This window comes from Pituophis catenifer, unplaced genomic scaffold, assembly GCF_029215685.1.
Source record: "Pituophis catenifer annectens isolate HBS135680 unplaced genomic scaffold, rPitCat1.0.hap2 SCAF_1, whole genome shotgun sequence".
NCBI classification, from domain to species: Eukaryota; Metazoa; Chordata; class Lepidosauria; order Squamata; family Colubridae; genus Pituophis; species Pituophis catenifer.
The window spans coordinates 48,842,654-48,861,024 of record NW_027256881.1 but is presented as its reverse complement, the minus strand read 5'-3'; the positions used below and the strand labels follow the sequence as shown (position 1 = coordinate 48,861,024).

Below are 18,371 nucleotides of genomic sequence, written 5' to 3'. Positions count from 1 at the left end.
TACCACAACCACTCAGTTTTTACAACTTCTGGGAGCATCTAGAATAACTTCTTACATGTTCAACACAAGACTGCACTGAATCTTTATTCCCTTCCCAAGTGGAACAAAACTGTTAGGAATAAATACAAGCAAAAGAAAAGCTTCTCCCTCCCTACCCTAAAATATTTTTGATATGTGAAAAATAATCTGAACAGCATTCAGTTATTGACTGCATAAAACATGCTTTTGTTTTGTGTACATTGTGTTGGTCTGTAAATTGTGTTTTGTTTGGAGTTCATATTTTCCTTATCCCTTCCAATATATCTAAATGACTTTTCATGGAATTTCCACATTTATTAAATTATGGATTATGTAGCAAGCTGGGGGCTTAGAAACATTTTTCTATAAGTATGGCTAGAGGTAAACAACCATTTTTAGATCAGAAAATAGCTTCTGCTTCTGTCAACACATTGTTTATTTTCTCCATGAGATAAAAAGTTCAGTTTTCTGATATTTGTACCAAGATAAAGTCAGTAAACAAGATTAATATAGTGTGGAAAAGGTTGTCAGCAGCCCTGGCAAAGGAAATAAGTTGCCTGTACACAGAACATACTGTAAACTGAATAAAAGTGTCAGGTCCACCATGAGATAATGTGATCATGAACCTCTAACAAAGCATGACATAGGCACAGTCGGCTTTTCTTATAGCCACAGTGTAGAAAATGGATTACTATATTCCAGGGATACCCACTGGAATAGCATGAAAACCTCATTTTGAGTTTAAGGCAGGATGTAACTCAAGAGCTGCACCAAATGTTTACCTGCAATGTTAAAATAACTGTCAAACTGTTAATGTTATAAACAGTCAATCATATCAGTTAGAATGTTTTTTGTATCATTGATACTTCAAACCCATCCTGAAATATATTTGTATGTTCTTCCTTCTTTGCTTACTGAAATTTAACATTTCAGGAAGTATCAGCAATTTGTCACATTTTTAAAGAAAAAAATAGACATGCTGTTACATTATGTCTGGATGCCTCTGTTCTGTGCCAGACACTAGATTGCATAAACATTTCATTATCAAAAATTGATAAATTGTACCCTTCGTAATTCTCGGGATGGAAAATATTAGAGGTTGCTTTTGCTCTTGTTTATACCAGTTCAAAATCCAATTGTCTACTGCCCCTGGTGGATGGGCAGACATTACTGGAAACTGTCAATGAGGCAGTTACAACTCTACATCAGGCATGAGGAACTCCATCCCGTAGCTGTCCTTTTCAGGCTCTTGTCTCCAAGCTCAACCTCCTGTTCACATAGAGAAAGGGGATCATTTTGATACCCTTGGATATAGTTTGGTCTGGGAAGTTTGCTAACTGTGCATATATATTGCCATGGGAAGTTTGCTAACTTTTGGTCATAATTTTGACATTTTCCAAGCATGCATTTGACCTACCACTGATCACATTTATTAGCCTACATTTTTATCCTGTATTTCAATCTTGAATAAATCCCTGCTCTGTACCATTTTATGGATTGTTTATATCCTATGTAGAAGTGAAGTTATTAAAAATTGAAACAGCACAAGGACTTTATTGATTATATTTTTAGTGTCATTGGGGTGCATTCTAATTTCACATTACTTACTTAGTTACCCCTATATCTCTTTACTTTTAAAATAATGTAAGCTAAGCTATGAAAGGTTAATTGATGGTTATGAATTGAGTAGTGCATCTCTAAGAGCCACTATGTGCTTTCTTCATTCTGGAATCTTGGGTAGCAGAAAAAGCTTAATTATAAATAACCCTTGTGGTTTTCTATTCCCATTACTGCTATACAATGCAATATTTTCTGCCCATCCTTTCGATGTGCATTGATAATTCCGATAATCTCTTCAAAATAATGTAGAATAGAGCAGATTGGAATAGCCTTGCTGGAATATACTATGGACTGGATCTGCTCAGGATATCTAATTATTCAAAGAAGCTTGGGTATACAAAACCAGTATCTCTACAATCAGCATCTGTAACATCTTAGTATTTCAAAATAAATATTTTTCATGCTGTAAATACTTTTATATTTCTATACACAATTTATAATACTTATGATTCTTTTAGATTACTACCACAGGCTCATGCAGTAACAAAAAAGCTGTGCTTTTATCCCAGGAATTCCATCACCATGAGTAAGTGTCCATATTATTTTTTCATTATTTTTTTTAGCTTCCTTTGCATATCTCCTGGTTTTAATTATATATTAAATTTCATCCTAATTGTCCAGTCAAATCTTAGAATTCTGGCCATATAAATGCTGTTCTTTCCAATATTTTTGTGGGGAAAAATATGTGCTAATTTTAAAACAGCTCAATTCCTTGAGTGATTGTTGTATTTTTCCATCCTAGAATCAAAATGTTACCTGAAGATAAAGGAAGCACAGTATATTACCTAGCTTGGATCTGTCCAGAACTACTTTCTTATTTCTTTGCTTTTGCATTGGGATAAAAGGAGAGTAATTGAGAGAAGTGCACAAGTGCTTTGAAACATTTCACAAAGCTTTTTGTGACACCTTTAAAACTAGCAAATTGATTGTGGGATAAGTTTCCAAGTATTAGAATCCCCTGAAACAAATATTGGAGGGAAATTAAATGCAAAATTACCAAATATAACAATTAAATAAAATAATTGATTTGAGAGTGATGATAATACTGTGACTTGATATCATTTAAGTCACTGAAAATTGTAGCAATTTAAAAAAGCAACTTAGTGATACCAAAATTAATGCTTCTTAAATATTTCCCCTCTTGCTAAAGGTCTGATTATCTCAAGTAACAAAGCTGATTGAATTGGGAAGGGAAAATAATACACACTTTTCATTTTAAACTGGTGTAGTTCTCAAAGTATTCTATAATACAAAGAATAGCCATGATACTACAATGGAGTGTATTGTAGAAACACTGAAGATGCAGTTCTATGTACATAAATTGTACTAAATATCATTGAAATCTATGGCTTTAATTCTGATTAAATTTTCTCTAAATGATGTGTATATGTGTGCAAATGTATTAAATTCAAAATGCTAATAATATATGTAAATATTTCTTATTAGCCATCAACATTTCTGAAAAGTTTTTCCAGTTACACTGGTTAAATCTGACATTTCTGTAGCCCAAACATAGAGAAAGGTTGTATGATGTATTATGTAAAGAATTGCAGAATGGCATGCTGCTGTTTAGTGTATATTTACTTGCTTAAACAGTAGTAACCTGAGGAATGAGATACATTGCTATGAAAACTGTTACAGTCCTTGAGCGTTCTGTAAAATATCCTATTTAAATAAATCATAGCCAAAGGCTACTTTTTTCTGGTGGACAATAAAATACCCAAGAGCACGCACAGGCTGGTCATATGACAGCTCATGCTTCAGTTAGCTGTGTTACTAACCCCCTTTTTCCCCTTTCCCATAGCCATTGGTTTAGCCCTGCGGCTAGAAAGGAACATAGCCAGGTAAGAACCACTTTGATCAAGAACATTTTATTTTATATATTTGAAGGAATTTAACTGTCACTTGTCTGGAGGAATAGGGACACCGGTTTGTAAAAGAAGGAGCAAAATCTCCTGATTTTGTATTGAAAATGACTGACTGAAGATATTTAGCAGCAAATAGCTCATTATGAAAGCCTCCTGGGTATGACAGGGTAGAGCTGGCAATTATCAGCAGTTCCTTTTGCTCAAAGAATGTTTCAATCAAGTGTGCAAGTGGATATGTGCTCCCGTGAGAAATAATTCAAAGAGCAATGTAGGGGAAACGGCCATGTGTATTATCTCCAGATCTATCAGCTCCACCTCAACTTTTACACACTGAGAATTCTTCCTGTGCTCACAAAACCTGAGTGGTCATACTAAAAAAGAAGCCTGTAGAAAATTGCATTTAATTTCAGGCTGCTTCAGTATGCATGGCAACACTTATATTATCAAGTCACTATGAAAAGACTTCAAGTCTCTAAAACTGATAATGAAATGCTTATCATGGAATAGATAGGAAAAGGAGTGGCAGGGATGTTTCAGGGAAGATAAGGGAATCTTTCCTGATCATAGTGTTCCACAGCTGCAACAGAGTAGAATGTATAAAATAATTTTAATAAGTATATTAAAAAGATTTTGTTTCCTCAGTCATAGATTTAAAATTATTATAGACTGTCTCTCAAATCAGAAAACTGAAACAAGAGTAGGAAATAATTTTGCAAATATATTTTAAGACTAATTACTATCTGCAGCAGCAGCTCCCTATCACCTGTGAATCCTTCTATGCATTGCTGCTATCCTTAACCATAACCATATCTCACTTCTTCCATTGATATGGACTGAAAAGAGCTCCATACAAAAATTTCTCTATGATAAGTGAGGGGGCAATGAAATGTAACTTTCAATACAGTATATGTAAATATAAAGTGATGCATTATAAAGCTAAGAATCCAAGCTTTCATATATTCAGACTCATACAGTCTGAACTGACAATTATTGACCTGGAAACTTTGAGTCATGGTGAATAGATAACTATATGAAAATATTGATCAAGATGCAGCAGCTGTGAAAAATGTGATAGGAATAATTAGTAGGTCTCTCTGAACCATTCAGAGGGATGTTTTACAAAACGATCAAAGTCTCTTTCCAAATCCACTGCTCACATTATTTCATTCTCTGAAATTCATGTTCCATTTTTTTGAACGTGTCTTTTGTTCCTCTCTGGCAACTGCCATCATTTTCTTGTTATTGTTTTTACAATCTGAAAGTCTGTTAATTATTTTTTAGAAAACAGTTAATAAAGTGCACAATTAAATACAATTAAGTATTTGCTATAATTTCCCTTTCCCAATTGGCTCTTCAATTCATCTTCCTTAAAGTAATATTTTGAGACTCATCTTTCTGTTAGTGAATAATTATAATGGTGGCCATAGTTCATTGTTTAGATGCATATTTTTTTAGAAAAACAAATTAACCTATGAGAATTATCTTTGACTGCAAACATTTTTGCCTTATTTGAAAGACGAAATTAAGAGCAATTCTAAATAGTCTGGTTGTTACAACAATGATAATTTAACAAATCCTGCTTAATTTGGCTATTCCTACTGTTAGAAACAGATTAGGAAAGCTGAGAATGCCAGATTCAAGTCATTTTAAGTTAGCCAATTCTGTTGAAGATGTCAAGAAAAAGAATGCAGGAATTGATAGCTCATGGTAAAGCCATAATTAATTCTAAGGGAAAAAATGTGGGGTAAAGAATGAGCACCATAGTAAAGCCATTCCTGCAGTAGTGTCTCTTTTGCTCTCCCTCTCTCTCTCTCTCCCCCCCCCCCTCTCTCTCTCTCTCCTTTTTTTGCTCTTTTACTCTTAGGAAGTAGGAATTTCTTTTGAGAAACAAAAGGGTTAGGGAAAATATTAGTAAACTTCAAATGTTGGTTTTAATTTCAGCCAGACCCACAAAAGCTTTCTTTATGGTCTTCAAGGAAATATTACCCAACTTAAAGTTTGCTGTACTATCTGGTCACAACAGCAGAGTTGTTAGGAATTGGTGTGGTAGGAATTGCTGTGGGAATGGATAACTTAGTATTATGTCACCACAGTCATAGGTGCATGGAAGTAAAATAAAAACTGATCTTAAGGTTTCAGTATATTGCCTGCTATAAGATTATTAATCTCATTGAAGAAAACACAAAAGCATAATAAAGCTAAGACATATATACTTCTAAACATTTAAACTTTGTTTTTCATATAAATTCTGAATGCCTTATGTAGCTTCAACTATTACGAGATAACCGATCAGAAAGAGGACACAAGAAGAACAATTCAGTGAAAACAGCCAGCAGGTAAGTTTACAATACGGTGTAGTTTATAATTTACATTCTAATTAAACCACAAGCTAATATTTTACCTAGTTGGATAACTGGTAAATCATACAGTGAAATGCAATGACTATCTTTGCCTCTGACTGCTTAAGATGAAGGCACAGGTAACACTGAATATAATCTTTGTGATACATGACTCAGAGAAGGAAGTTGATACACATAAAATAAAATAAATATTTGTTTCTCTTCTTCTTTTTTGCATGTTTTCTATTTCTTTGTGCTATCTTATTTATCTCCATAGCATATTTAGGGACAATAAAGCTTACACTCCTTTTATTATTGCACTATGTCAAATAGGACAGCAATATAGCCTTTTAAAACACAATTGTCTTTAAAATGAACCTTGTTCTACCATGAATTAAATAGCAATTCCCCTGTTTATCACATATTTTTCACAAGCATTACAAGTGCAACCTACTACCATTGTTTCGTTCACAATATTAGAAATGAGAGTTACAGTGTGAATCAAAGGATTGATAGAAATATTAAGACTTGGATTTCATGGCCAGTGAATCCATTACTAAAATAGCACAATTGGTTTTTTTAGCCAAAAAATTGATCTCTTGAGGATCTGAACATTGCTCAAATCGGCAGGTTGAGTGATACTAAAGGAAAATGTAGAATTAAAATCAATAAACTATTTGGTGGAGAGGTGTTTATTTATTTAAACATAATTCGTATTTACTCATGTTCTTCTTTATCACATACAGCCCTTGTTGAGCTTTAGACTATGATTTTCATATACAATGTCAGTTATATTTGTATATTTATACTAGCTTCTATTTTGATACTCTATAATCACTAAGGGTGCTGAAAAATAAAAGTTGGGACTAAAGAGAACAAAAACTTTTTCCCATCAGGTTTGTGGAAATCTCTTTTAAAATGAAAGATTGTTCATTTTCTCTTGATAATTCAGATGAATATGGTTTTATAACAGAAAAGTAACAAATTCAGTATAATTAAAGTGATTCTTATTTGATATTTTAAAAGCAAGATATGATAGTCTCATCTTTTTTCCACAACATCATCTGTTCATTGGGAAACAGTTTTAATTTACCTTGGATAAGAACAACATTTTTGCCAAAAATAAGGGAAACCATCAATCACAGCATTTTTCAACATCTGTGAATGAATGTGGTTAGTAAAATGATACATTGCATTTTGCATTTCATAAACAGAAATATCATAGTTTAATATGGATTTTGTGGCAGATAATAACAGTATCAAAGAGAGAAATACTATGTATGCAATTGGAATATAAAATAAGAGGCTATCACTTGATTTTTCTTTTTTTTAAAACAGTGTGCTATTTTTATATTACCCTGTCCATTGAAATGTCAATCCAATAGAAGAATAATTTCAAGCTCTCTGGACTGAAAAGTACAATGAAAGTAGAGTGAAATTAGGCAAGTAGTGGAGAGCCAATTGGGAAATTAACATACAGTATTTTGAAAGTAGCAGGCAAAGACCCAAGCAAATTCTTAAAATAGAGAGGGCCAGTCAGGCTATTAATGGAGAGGGAAAAAGAGAAGTTGGGGTACCATCACTCTGAAAGTGTAAAAAACAAACAAACATTTTTTCCCCTTTCATCTTTTCTTCTGCAACCTGATGTGATTAAACATAAGGAATAGCTGTATCAGAACAGAATGCCCCAAGATCATCCTGATTGACATGGCTCCAAAGACTAGCAACTAGATACTTTAATCAAAGTGCTGGTTTGATTTAGATTGCCTTGAAGCTAAAAATGCCCTAATTTGTTTTATTCTTTTTAATAAATAAAATACATATTTTATTATCAATTTATTATTACCAAAATGACAATACAAGCAACTTTGCAGTAAAAAAAGGGGGGAAGCAGTTAGAACTTTCTGACAGCAGTTGGTAATAACAGCCTGAGCCTGAAAGTTTTGACAATTTTAGCTGTACAACTAATAAATCATTCACCTTGTCTCACTTTTATAATCCTGGCTGAGTTTTGCAGCAAACAGTTTAGTCCCCTTAATGCAGAAAGAGAAACCTATCCAAATTGATTTGAATGCCAATTTGCTTTGTCAAATTGTACCCAAATACTAGATCAGATAATTAAATCACTCTCAACCACCCAATGATGTTTTCTTTAGTAACCAATCTCCCTCTCTCAGTCCTGCAAGATATTTAAATTCTAACATAGTTTCCAAGCTCAGTAGGGCTTTAACATTAGCTTAGTTTGATGTTCTGCCATCCATTGTTCTACAAAATAACTTTCACTAGTCAATTGTATTCTTGTGGCCAGACACTTTAGATTCACTGCTCATGTTTTATTATGTGGCAGTGACTTCCAAGATCGGTAAAATGAGGACCCAGATTGTGGGGGGCAATATGCTGATATTGTAAACTACCCAGAGAGTGCTGTAAATCACTATGGGGTGTATATAAGGCTTACTGCTATTGCTATTTAGTGAAAACTTTTCAAAAGAGAGAAAAGTGATTGTGAGGAAGTGGAAGGATAATATGATTTGGCTAACAAAGGTTTCATCAGGAATATTTATAGATTTGATAACATAAATTATCTAAGGTGAGGGGTGATATGGTAGGATCCATCTTAGAATTCTCAAGGAAATTGTACTCTGCAAGTAGGAACAAATTTGTTTTAAGCTATTTGTCTCTTTTATGCGTTGTTCCTTAACACAGAAATGTTCCTAAACATAGAATAATCTTTTGTTTTAATTAGAATTTTAAAATGAGTTCCTATGCCACTAGTAGGAAATTTCCACAAAAAATATTTACCTTTGATTCTGTTTTAAGTGCTGTTTCTCAATATTTTCATAGTTGTTGTTTTTTTAGCCTTGATATTTGGAATTTTGTGCTCTGATCATATTAGTTGATTAACGTCAGACGTTTGTTACCTATGACTTGTTTGTAAGATAAAATACTGGTTTAGATTTGCCTTGGTCATAGTCCTATACTTCTGATCAATTCCAGCTCATGCCCAATTATATTACATTCCATTAACATAATTCAGCAGATGTTGATATTTAAGTGCTTTCAGGCATTCACATCTTGGACAGCTGTCTTAGAGCTTGGGGAAAAGGCAAACATTTAGAGTTAAATGCTGAACATATGCTTAAATTACTAATTAGAAGCAAGAAAAAACCCCACTGCATTATCCTTTCTGAGGACAGCAAGACTCTATTACAGATATTTAAAAATCTTTTTTGGTTGGCATAAAGTTCATGAGTCTCTAGAGCCAAAGTGATGGAGCACGTTAAGAATAACTGCAATTGGACTTCATTTTCTGGCAGGTTTTCTTTCTCAGAAAAATTACAACCTGCTTACTGCAGGTGACTCTGGAAGAGGCTCCTAGTTTAAATAAGAACACTTAGCAAGCATTAGTGTACCACACATGGACACAAGTCTATTTGCAAAAGAAAAGGTCACACACACACACACACACACACACACACACACACACATTCCTTGTAACAAATGTACTGGCATTAATGGCCTAATCTTAATACGCTGGAATAAAATGAAAATAATGTGTCAGGATTGAATTCTTCCAACACATGAAACATTTAAGTATATAAAAAGGGATGGTCATAGCTCTTTTGGGTTAATACAATAACACTTCGAAGAGTGTGAAAGCAAATGTATCAGTGTGGATTATGCTGATGATGTCATTGTTCTAACTAAGCCTGAGGAAAGACTTCATAACTAGGCAAGCCAATAGCTAAATCCAGTATAGAATTCTGATTACAGTTGCTCTGTTCCACATAACCATAACATCCACATCTATTTTCAAGTGCATTTGTTTTTATTAAGAGGCAAATTATTTTACAGGCTTCTTGTAGAGTCTAGAAGGGAAAATCAAAGCACAGTTAGAAATTTCTTGGTAATATCTTTGCAAATATGTTACATATATATCCCACAGTTCCTCTAAGCAAAGATTTTATCCTTACTGTACTGAGGATCTAAAGGCTGAAAGACTTAGCTGAAGGTTATGTTTTCTACTTCCTAGCAAGAACACGTTTTACTTCTAAAGCTGTGTAGGAAGAAATTTTTCAGTTACTGAACTTTACATCCCCTTTGAAATATAGCAACAAACAATTTACAGTTTTTAATGAAGAACTCAACTACTACTTTCTGTGGATTCCATCCTATATATTTAAAAGGAGAGAGAGAGAGAGAGATCCATAAAAGCAGATTGTAAGATAAACAATCTTACTCTTATAAGTTAAAACACAATGATTTATGCAACTTTATGATTGAATAGGAATTTTTTAATATGGAGATGCTTCTGCAGTGCTACTTTTTTTTTTTAAAAAAAGGGAGAAATGTCTCAATCTTTTTACAGTTTTGTTTCCATTTCTGATATAAAATTGAGTAATACGTTACATTCAAAATAACTGTATATTTCTGAGAAATAAAACTTTCTTAAAATATGTGTTTAACAGGAAGTAATTGCTATTTGTTTACTTCAACTTTTTACTCAGAGGTTACTAGAAGTCACTGATGTGAGAACTTAAGTCTTCTATAAAATCTGTAAACTACAAGAAATCTGTGATATTCTATACTAAGTAGGCATGCAGTCTGAATAAAGATTTCATTTTCTTTCTTATCTTCTACCTTCTTTGTGGTAGAAATTTTTGTACAATTTGCCACCTATAAAAATAACATCTCTGTTAGGAGAACAACTATTACTCTAGGCTAAAATTGTTAGACAATAATGTACTTCATTTTGTTATGAGCAATGCATGAGATTTTGGTCAACTGATTTGACAGAGCAGTCAAAGAAGTAGGACATGTAATGTCATCATGGGGAGAAGGTGAATGGGTATCTTTAAAAAAAAAAGTCGAAGCAGTTGTCCTGGTTTGTAAAAGTTCTCCATATTTATTAAATATATGGCAAATCTCAGAAAATTAAGAAATGAGCCCAAGATTTATGCTTTCTAGGTGGCTTGCAGAAAAAGGCTTGTAGGGGGCCTATCCTGAACAGTACAGTTCAATGAGTCCTTGACTTATGGCCACAATTGAGTCCAAAATTTCAGTTGCTAAGCAAGACAGTGGTTAAGTGAGTTTTGCCCGTTATACGACCTTTCTTGCCACAGTTGTTAAGTGAATCACTGCAGTTGTTAAGTTAGTAACGTGATTGTTAAGTGAACCTGGCTTCCCATTGACTTTGCTTGTCATAAGGTCACAAAGGTAAATTATCTGATTTCCCAGGATACTGTAACTGTCATAAATAACATGCTTGGCAATAAGTTTCCAAGCATCTGAATTTTGATCACGTAGCCACATAGATGCTGCAACTGTCATGTCAAAAAGTTACTTTTTTCAGTGTTGTTGCATCATTGGTCACTAAATGAATGGTTGTAAGTTGAAGACTACCTATATTCATTCCATGCAGATACTTTTCTTCATAATAAAACTTGCCCTGACTTGTACCAGATTTAACTCTATAGATTGCAACATGTTACAAACAAAAAGGGAGAGATGCTTGATGAAAGTTACCAAGGAATCATTCTTACTACAACAGAAAAGTTTGGTCTGTGAAACTGATAAGATATTTCCCGATACTTATTTCGCACTCTTCAAATTTGGAATGGACCCTTGAAGTACAGACATACTGATTTACATTGCTGAAGAACAACTTACATAAGAAAGCCATGGCAAATGATCATTGCGAGAGTCAGAGGATTCCAAGGGAAAATTCCCTTGGAATTTATGGGCATACCTCCAATTCCCATAACAACTTTCCACATTCTAACAGCTTCTAAGTGGAATGCAGAAAGCCGCATTTTAGTTGTAACCTTCAACTAAATTGTGTATTTTCTACCTTTTATTTCAAGCAGTTTTAGTGAACAGAACTGTGAACAAAAATCCATTAGGTGAATGGCAGTAGAAGGGCACAGTATATCATCATATGGGCTGCACACATATAACATGTGGAAGACAATCTGTTTTTGCATCAGTAATTTTAAAATTATAGGATAATATACCTAGACAATGTTGCATTTCAAGGAATGTCTTCTATATCAACTGTCTCTTTCTAACTGTTGTAGTTTCCATTTTTCAACCTGCAAATAACAATGCTTCACCATTCTCATAATGGTGCTTTCGTTTTTCTTTCTTTTGTTTTATGCTTTTTCACATTGTTCTTGATTTAAGTAGGTTAATTAGGTGAAACTATCATGTGGCAAAAGATAAAATAAATACCTTCTGATCTATTACCTTTCTCTCTTTTCAAGATAGTAGCTGACTTTTAAATTGCATTTTAAAACCTAGTATGAATGCTCTAAACCACAATAAAAATATGTATTGAAGAGGATAACGTTCAATTTTGCAGGGTTGATTATTTTTAAGTATCAATAAATATAATACATTTTAAAATCCAAATGACAAGTTAGAGGTTGGAAACCCAGAGTACCTACAATTTAGAAACAATTATCTACATTGCTTAGCATTAATGAACATGGGCTGCAGTGAGAATTAAACTTACACATTCTCCTCTTCCGTATCACTTTATGGTAAGATGCATGAAGGTGCCCAAAAACTTTTCTCCTGAAAGAGGGCAAGTTCAAACCCTTACCTGTTGTTTTTCTAGCTCTGATTACATGACAGGCTGTGTACCCAGGTGTTTCCACAATTGTCATAGCTTCAGCAGAAAAGAAGAGAGAGAACAAAGAGAAATGCAAAGCTATAGGTTAGACAATTTTTACAGCTCTGAGGGACCAAAGCACTAGAAAGCAAGACAAGAAACGATGGATGGAAACTAATCAAGAGAAGCAACCTGGAATTAAGGAGAAACTTCTGAAAAGTGAGAACAATTAACCAGTGGAACAGCTTGCCTTCAGAAGTTGTGGGTGCTTCATCACCAGAGGTTTTTAAGAAGAGATTGGACAGCCACTTGTCTGAAATGGTATAGGGCCTGCTGTATCTTATAGAGGGTTGGACTAGGAGATCTCCAAGGTCCTTCCCAGCTCTATTCTGATTGATTGTGCATATAGCTAGGTCACATGAGCAGGCAAATCTTTTTACTGTAGATACTCTTTTTTTCCCATCTACATCTTTTCCTTCCTGCATTCTTTTTTGATCCAGAAGCAAATTTATTGGGAAAAATATATGGCTTCTCCACAGCTGCAAGCAGCTGGCTTTTATGAGTTGGGACACTAGTGATATTATTCCTTTCAGGTAGCTGACCTCATCATTACTAGCTTGTGAAAATTGAGGGCTTCTTACAGCTCTAAGAGCCATGCTTTTTGTGACCAAGGTCACGTTTATCTCCAGAAATGATCTTATCTGTATTGATGGTAAGGTTTTTATGTATAGCCTTGTCATTCCTGGAATTCATTTGATTTATTTAAAGAATCTATCAATCTTCAAGCAATGCATTTGGATACTTCTTTTTAAAGTACAACATCTTTTTCTGTTAGCCATGCCTCACCTTACCTTACAGTAACCTTACAACCATTCATTTAGTGACTGCTCAAATTTACAAAGGCACTGAAAAATGACTGGTTCTCACACTTATAACCGTAACAACATACCCAAGGCCATGTGATCAAAATTTGGGCACCTGGACTCAGCATGTATTTACTATGGTTTCAACATTCCAGGGTCACGTGACTTATCATTTGTGACCTTCCCAGTTGGCTTCTGACAAGCATAGTCAATGGGGTAAACTGGATTCACTAAACAACCATGTAATTTACTTAACTGCAGTGATTTGCTTAATAACCATGCCAAAAAGGATTGTAAAATTGAGCACGACAACCATCTTGCTTAGCAACAGAAATTCTGTTTCTGATTTTTCAGAAATTTCCAATTATGGTCATAAGCCAAGGACTACCTGTAGTGCATTCCTCAATCTTTTTCATCTTCACATTTACAAGTAACAAAAACCTAGGTCTGAGCAGAAAAGAATTCCTAAGGAGTTGTGCCTAAGAACCAAATCCCAATAGCTCTGGGTAGAAGTGTTTGCCATGCATACTTTTGTGTTTTGTCATAGTAGCTGTTAGACTATTCCTTGGCAGTTCTATTCCTCTTCAGAACATGATCATGGAAGACTACTATTATTCCATCCTTTTGTGGATGGCCCTTTGCTAATAGCCTTTTTAAATTATTTTCTACAGCTTTGTTTATCACCTGCAAGAAATATCAGCCAGAGATTTGAGCTAAAGTATCTTCAGCAAACAATTTTATATTTCATTTCTGTCATGTAATCTAAAATAATAATTCAAGTCAATGTTATTTAAGAATTCTGCTTCTCCAAGGAAGGTTTTTACAAATTTTTCTCATTAAGAGTTGCATTCTGCCAGAGAAAGATACGCAGTTTGTGGTTTTTCTGGATCCAGTGATTTCCCTTTGCCAGGTTGTCAGCTTTGTCAAAATTCTGTTGCATACAGAATTCTTATGGACTATAGATTTGTCATGAGAAAGGAAAGTTGATATCCAATCACAGAAGATAAAAGCACTCTTTTCCATGAACCAAGCAAATGTGAGTTGATATATTTTCTTTTTGCTATGTTCAGCTTTGTTTGACAGTTTCACCAAATAAAAATATGATCAATATTATGAGAAAACTAAAGCGCTTACTTTTTGAACTTGTTTAACCAAACTGAGGATCCTGAAAAAGAATATTAACTTCCTCAATGAAGACTTAGTAGCCTTATTAATGTTCCCTCTTCCAATATTTACTCCAATTTTTGATCCTTCAAGTTTCAGCTTCCTCGTGATCACTTAATCATACAGGTTGAATAAGAAAGGTGAAAAATGCAACTTTTCTACACTCCTTTATCTTGAACCAATCAGTCACTCCACATTGTGTTTGCATAGTGGCCTTCTGATTTGTGTACAGTGACTATATCAAATTGATAGCTATATTGGCACTCCCATGTTTTCTAAGGCTTTTCTCAGCTTGTCATGATCGACACAATTAAAGGCTTTCTTATAGTCAGTAAAGCATTTGTAGATATTCTTTTGTTATTCTTAAGCTTTCATAATCCAGTGTAGATTTGCAATATGGTCCCTGGTGCCATGACTCCTTCTAAACCAGCTTGAACATCTGGCAATTTTCTTTCAGTGGCCTGTACCAGATGTTGTATGATCTTAAGGAGAATCTTGCTAGCATGAAGGATGAGGGCAAATGTGTGATAATTGGAGCAATCCTTTTTTGAAAATGATATGAACATGGATTGTTTACAATCCTGTGATCATGTATTAGTTTCACAAATTTTCTGGCAAAAGGTTGTGATTGTGGGTGGTACAGGCTTATGCAATTCTGCAGGGATGTATCAGCCCCTAGGGCCTTGTTATTTAACAATTGGCTCATTGTCCACACAACTTCTTCCTGAAGGATGGCTGGTTCTATTTCTATTTCCTTTTCCCCATCATTGTTCTTGTTGCTTGCATGCAGCTCTTATACATGCCATCTTTATCCCCCTTAAAATCAAGATTAAGTATTAATCATTCACTCACACAGATTAATTTGTTTCTTTAATGTTTGATGTCTTGCCTGTTAGATATCCTAAACCAGTGATGGGTAACCTTTTCCGGACTGAGCGCCCAAAGCGTGCGTGCACAATGTGCACCATGTGCGTTAATGTATGCGCAAATGCACAAACCTCCAAAACACAATGCATGCACAGCCCCCTTGCATGCGCCTCGCCCCCACACATGCGAGTGTGGCCCCCACATGCGCCCCATGCATCTGCACGTGCCCCACACATGTGTGCAGGCCCCCGCATGCGCCCCGCCCCTGTGCATGCGCACCTGGCACCCCCGCATGCATCCCGCACATGCATACATGGCCCCACCATGCGTCCTGCCCCCCACGCATGCACTGCAGAGACCCGAAGACCAGCTGGTCTGTGAGAGGTGCGTGCACATGCGCGGTGGAGCTGAGCTGGGGCGATGGCTCACGTGCCCACAGAGAGGGTGCTGCGGGCCACCTCTGGCACACGTGCCATAGGTTCGCCATCACTGTACTAAACAGTCAAGAAAATTAATTAGTATACATTTTCCATATACTTGTATGTGTATATGTTCCTTAAGTGGACAATTGTGGGGAACACAATGGAGGATGCTTGAACATTTAATCTATTTACAATGTAATCCTACAAAAAACTATCTAGAATTAAACTTAATTAAGGCCTCAGTTTTACCTCTTGCTGTAAATGCAAATACATGAAGAAATCGTTTCTATTTAAAAATATTTTTTTAATCATTTTGGGGATGAATAAAAGTTGCACTTTATTTTTTCAAAGCTGTATCCAATACAATTATCAAGACTATTATTCAATAGCAGAGAAAAGGAAGAAAAAAAACAAAAGGTTCTAGAGCCATCTGCAGGAAGTCATTGATAGTGTGCCAAGGTCTTCTTCCTATTTTCAGAGACTGTCATGATTTTAGTTAGGTGAGACTCTGGGTAACAAGGTAAGAACAAGTATGGAGTTTGCCTCTTGAAAAAATATACAAGGAAAACAAATTAAGATGCAATTCATTGCAATACAGTCCTTTTTAAATCAGTTGTTCAGAAATGCTATTTTTTGTGTGTGAATAAGATAAACACTATTTTCATTTTTTCTTCAGTGTTTTCCCCCCTGAATTTCACATTCCAGTAGAGTCCAGATGCCATATGATAAACTAAATCTGTTGGTTCTTTTAAAAATTAGGATAATATACTTTTTAAAAAAAAAAATCTGTAATTTTGCCTTTTTTCTAAGTATTTTTTTATATTTATAAATGTGGAAAAACTAGGATATTAGGTACAATTATATAGAATAACAATATCATCATCAACACGTTTTTAGGAAAGAAATCATTAGTTTTGATGGAATGTTCCTACAAATAAGAACATTTGGAGTTATAACAAGGAAAGTAGCCTTGTTTATTGAAGCAACTTTCTACATTTTTAAATTTAAAATCTTAATTTTATATATTCATATCAATTATTAGTTCCAGAAGATGATTTACCATTGGTATATGTAGTAATATATTTCTTATTTATTAAAATCATGCAGTTGTGGTCTCCCATTCCCATTCCCTGTGCAAGACAGAATTCTGAGATCATCCCAGACAAATTAGTGATCAAGCTTATTTGTAACCCTGCAGGAAAACAAAAGCTATAATATTCTGTTTCTAAGATTATTGCATAACCATTATAAGGTAGAACAGTATTGCTGACTGGGGAATTCTGGGAGGTAAAATCCATACATCTTAAAGTTGTCAAATTTGAAAAATGCTGACGTAGAACATACCAGTTTTCTGGTTGGTGTCCATTATCCTGTTGTGTTGCAGTAAGAAAACCCACTAATAAAATTATGTCAAAGTTGGGAGATAGGAAAGAACAAGTCAGGGATAGATTATCATGAACAAATCTATCTGTGTGGCCAGCAAAGAGTTGAAAACAGCTTGATGGGACATAATCATCAATCAGATAAGAGGCTTTACAGGCTACTTTCTGAGGTTTGTAAGAATTTAGCATATGGTGTTTTTCCCATATGCTAAAAAGTCCTAAATAACTTTTCTAAAGTTTTGTTTTAAATAAAACTCACTACTTCGAAAGTGCTGTTTAAATTGGCATATACTCTTCTAATAATACAACTTCAGAGCCACAGTATCCTAGGGACAGTTTTAGTTTTGAGTACAGTGGCTGGTAATTATTTGGGAAAGTTACAAGATATATTTGCCTTGCAACATAATAAAGTATGAAATTAAATTAAATTATAAAGGAAATAGATATTCAAAAGAAAAGAAAGCAGTCGTATTGGTATCAGATAGCTTATACATAGATAAATCATCTTTTTTTTAAAAAAATAGCTGCTAATACATTTTCAGTCTCATAGTTTTTTCCTCGTGACTCAGAATTTTATCCTTTATTACATCTACTCTTGTAATTTGTCACTTAAGAAGAGCAAACATTTTATATATAGTTAATATAAATAATTGCATGTTTAAATATGAATATTTGTCCTCAATCTTCTGCTGTTTTGCTTAATGTCAGAAGATATGAGAACAAGCAGTACATGTTTGGTCTGCTCATGTAAATTCACACTAGTCTGGCTTTTCCAGCCAGTTTTTCCCCTTTGCCACAATTCTGTTGCCACTCTGATACTTGCAGGCCTGCTTCACAGTTGTACAGCTGATGCCCTGTCGAGGCTTATATCCTTCTTAGTGACAATGAGTGTTCTTGCCAAATGCCAGGGACCATAGTCGCATCTGTTTGTCTTCTGAGCTTGTCTGAGGCTGCTCAGAACACTCTTTATCCAGGGGGCAGCTTTAACTAGGCTTAATACTCTGGAAAGCCCTGTTTGTAAATGTGTACAAAGAGGCGACAAGTTTCTGTTGTCTTTCCTTTAGAATTATTCCCTTTGACACAACTTGCTCGAGTCCCTGTCACCAGCATGTCAACAGCCAGGTTTTCAGGCAAGGTGGTCTTAACAAGTTCTCTACCCCTGCCATCTAGTATCCTGAGCTCCCTGCCAGAATACTGTTTATAAATGATAGCTTG

General features: G+C 34.7%; 1 protein-coding gene across 2 annotated transcripts in view; it reads left to right on the top strand.

Annotated features, from left to right (window-relative positions):
• Positions 1–18,371, top strand: part of GPATCH2 (G-patch domain containing 2) — a 100,789-nt gene that overhangs the window by 63,042 nt on the left and 19,376 nt on the right. For both annotated transcript variants that reach the window (XM_070949037.1, XM_070949028.1), the window contains exons 6-8: positions 2,097–2,164; positions 3,443–3,482; positions 5,772–5,842. In XM_070949037.1, the coding sequence (XP_070805138.1) occupies positions 2,097–2,164; positions 3,443–3,482; positions 5,772–5,842 (179 nt within the window). The remainder of the gene's footprint in view (positions 1–2,096; positions 2,165–3,442; positions 3,483–5,771; positions 5,843–18,371) is intronic.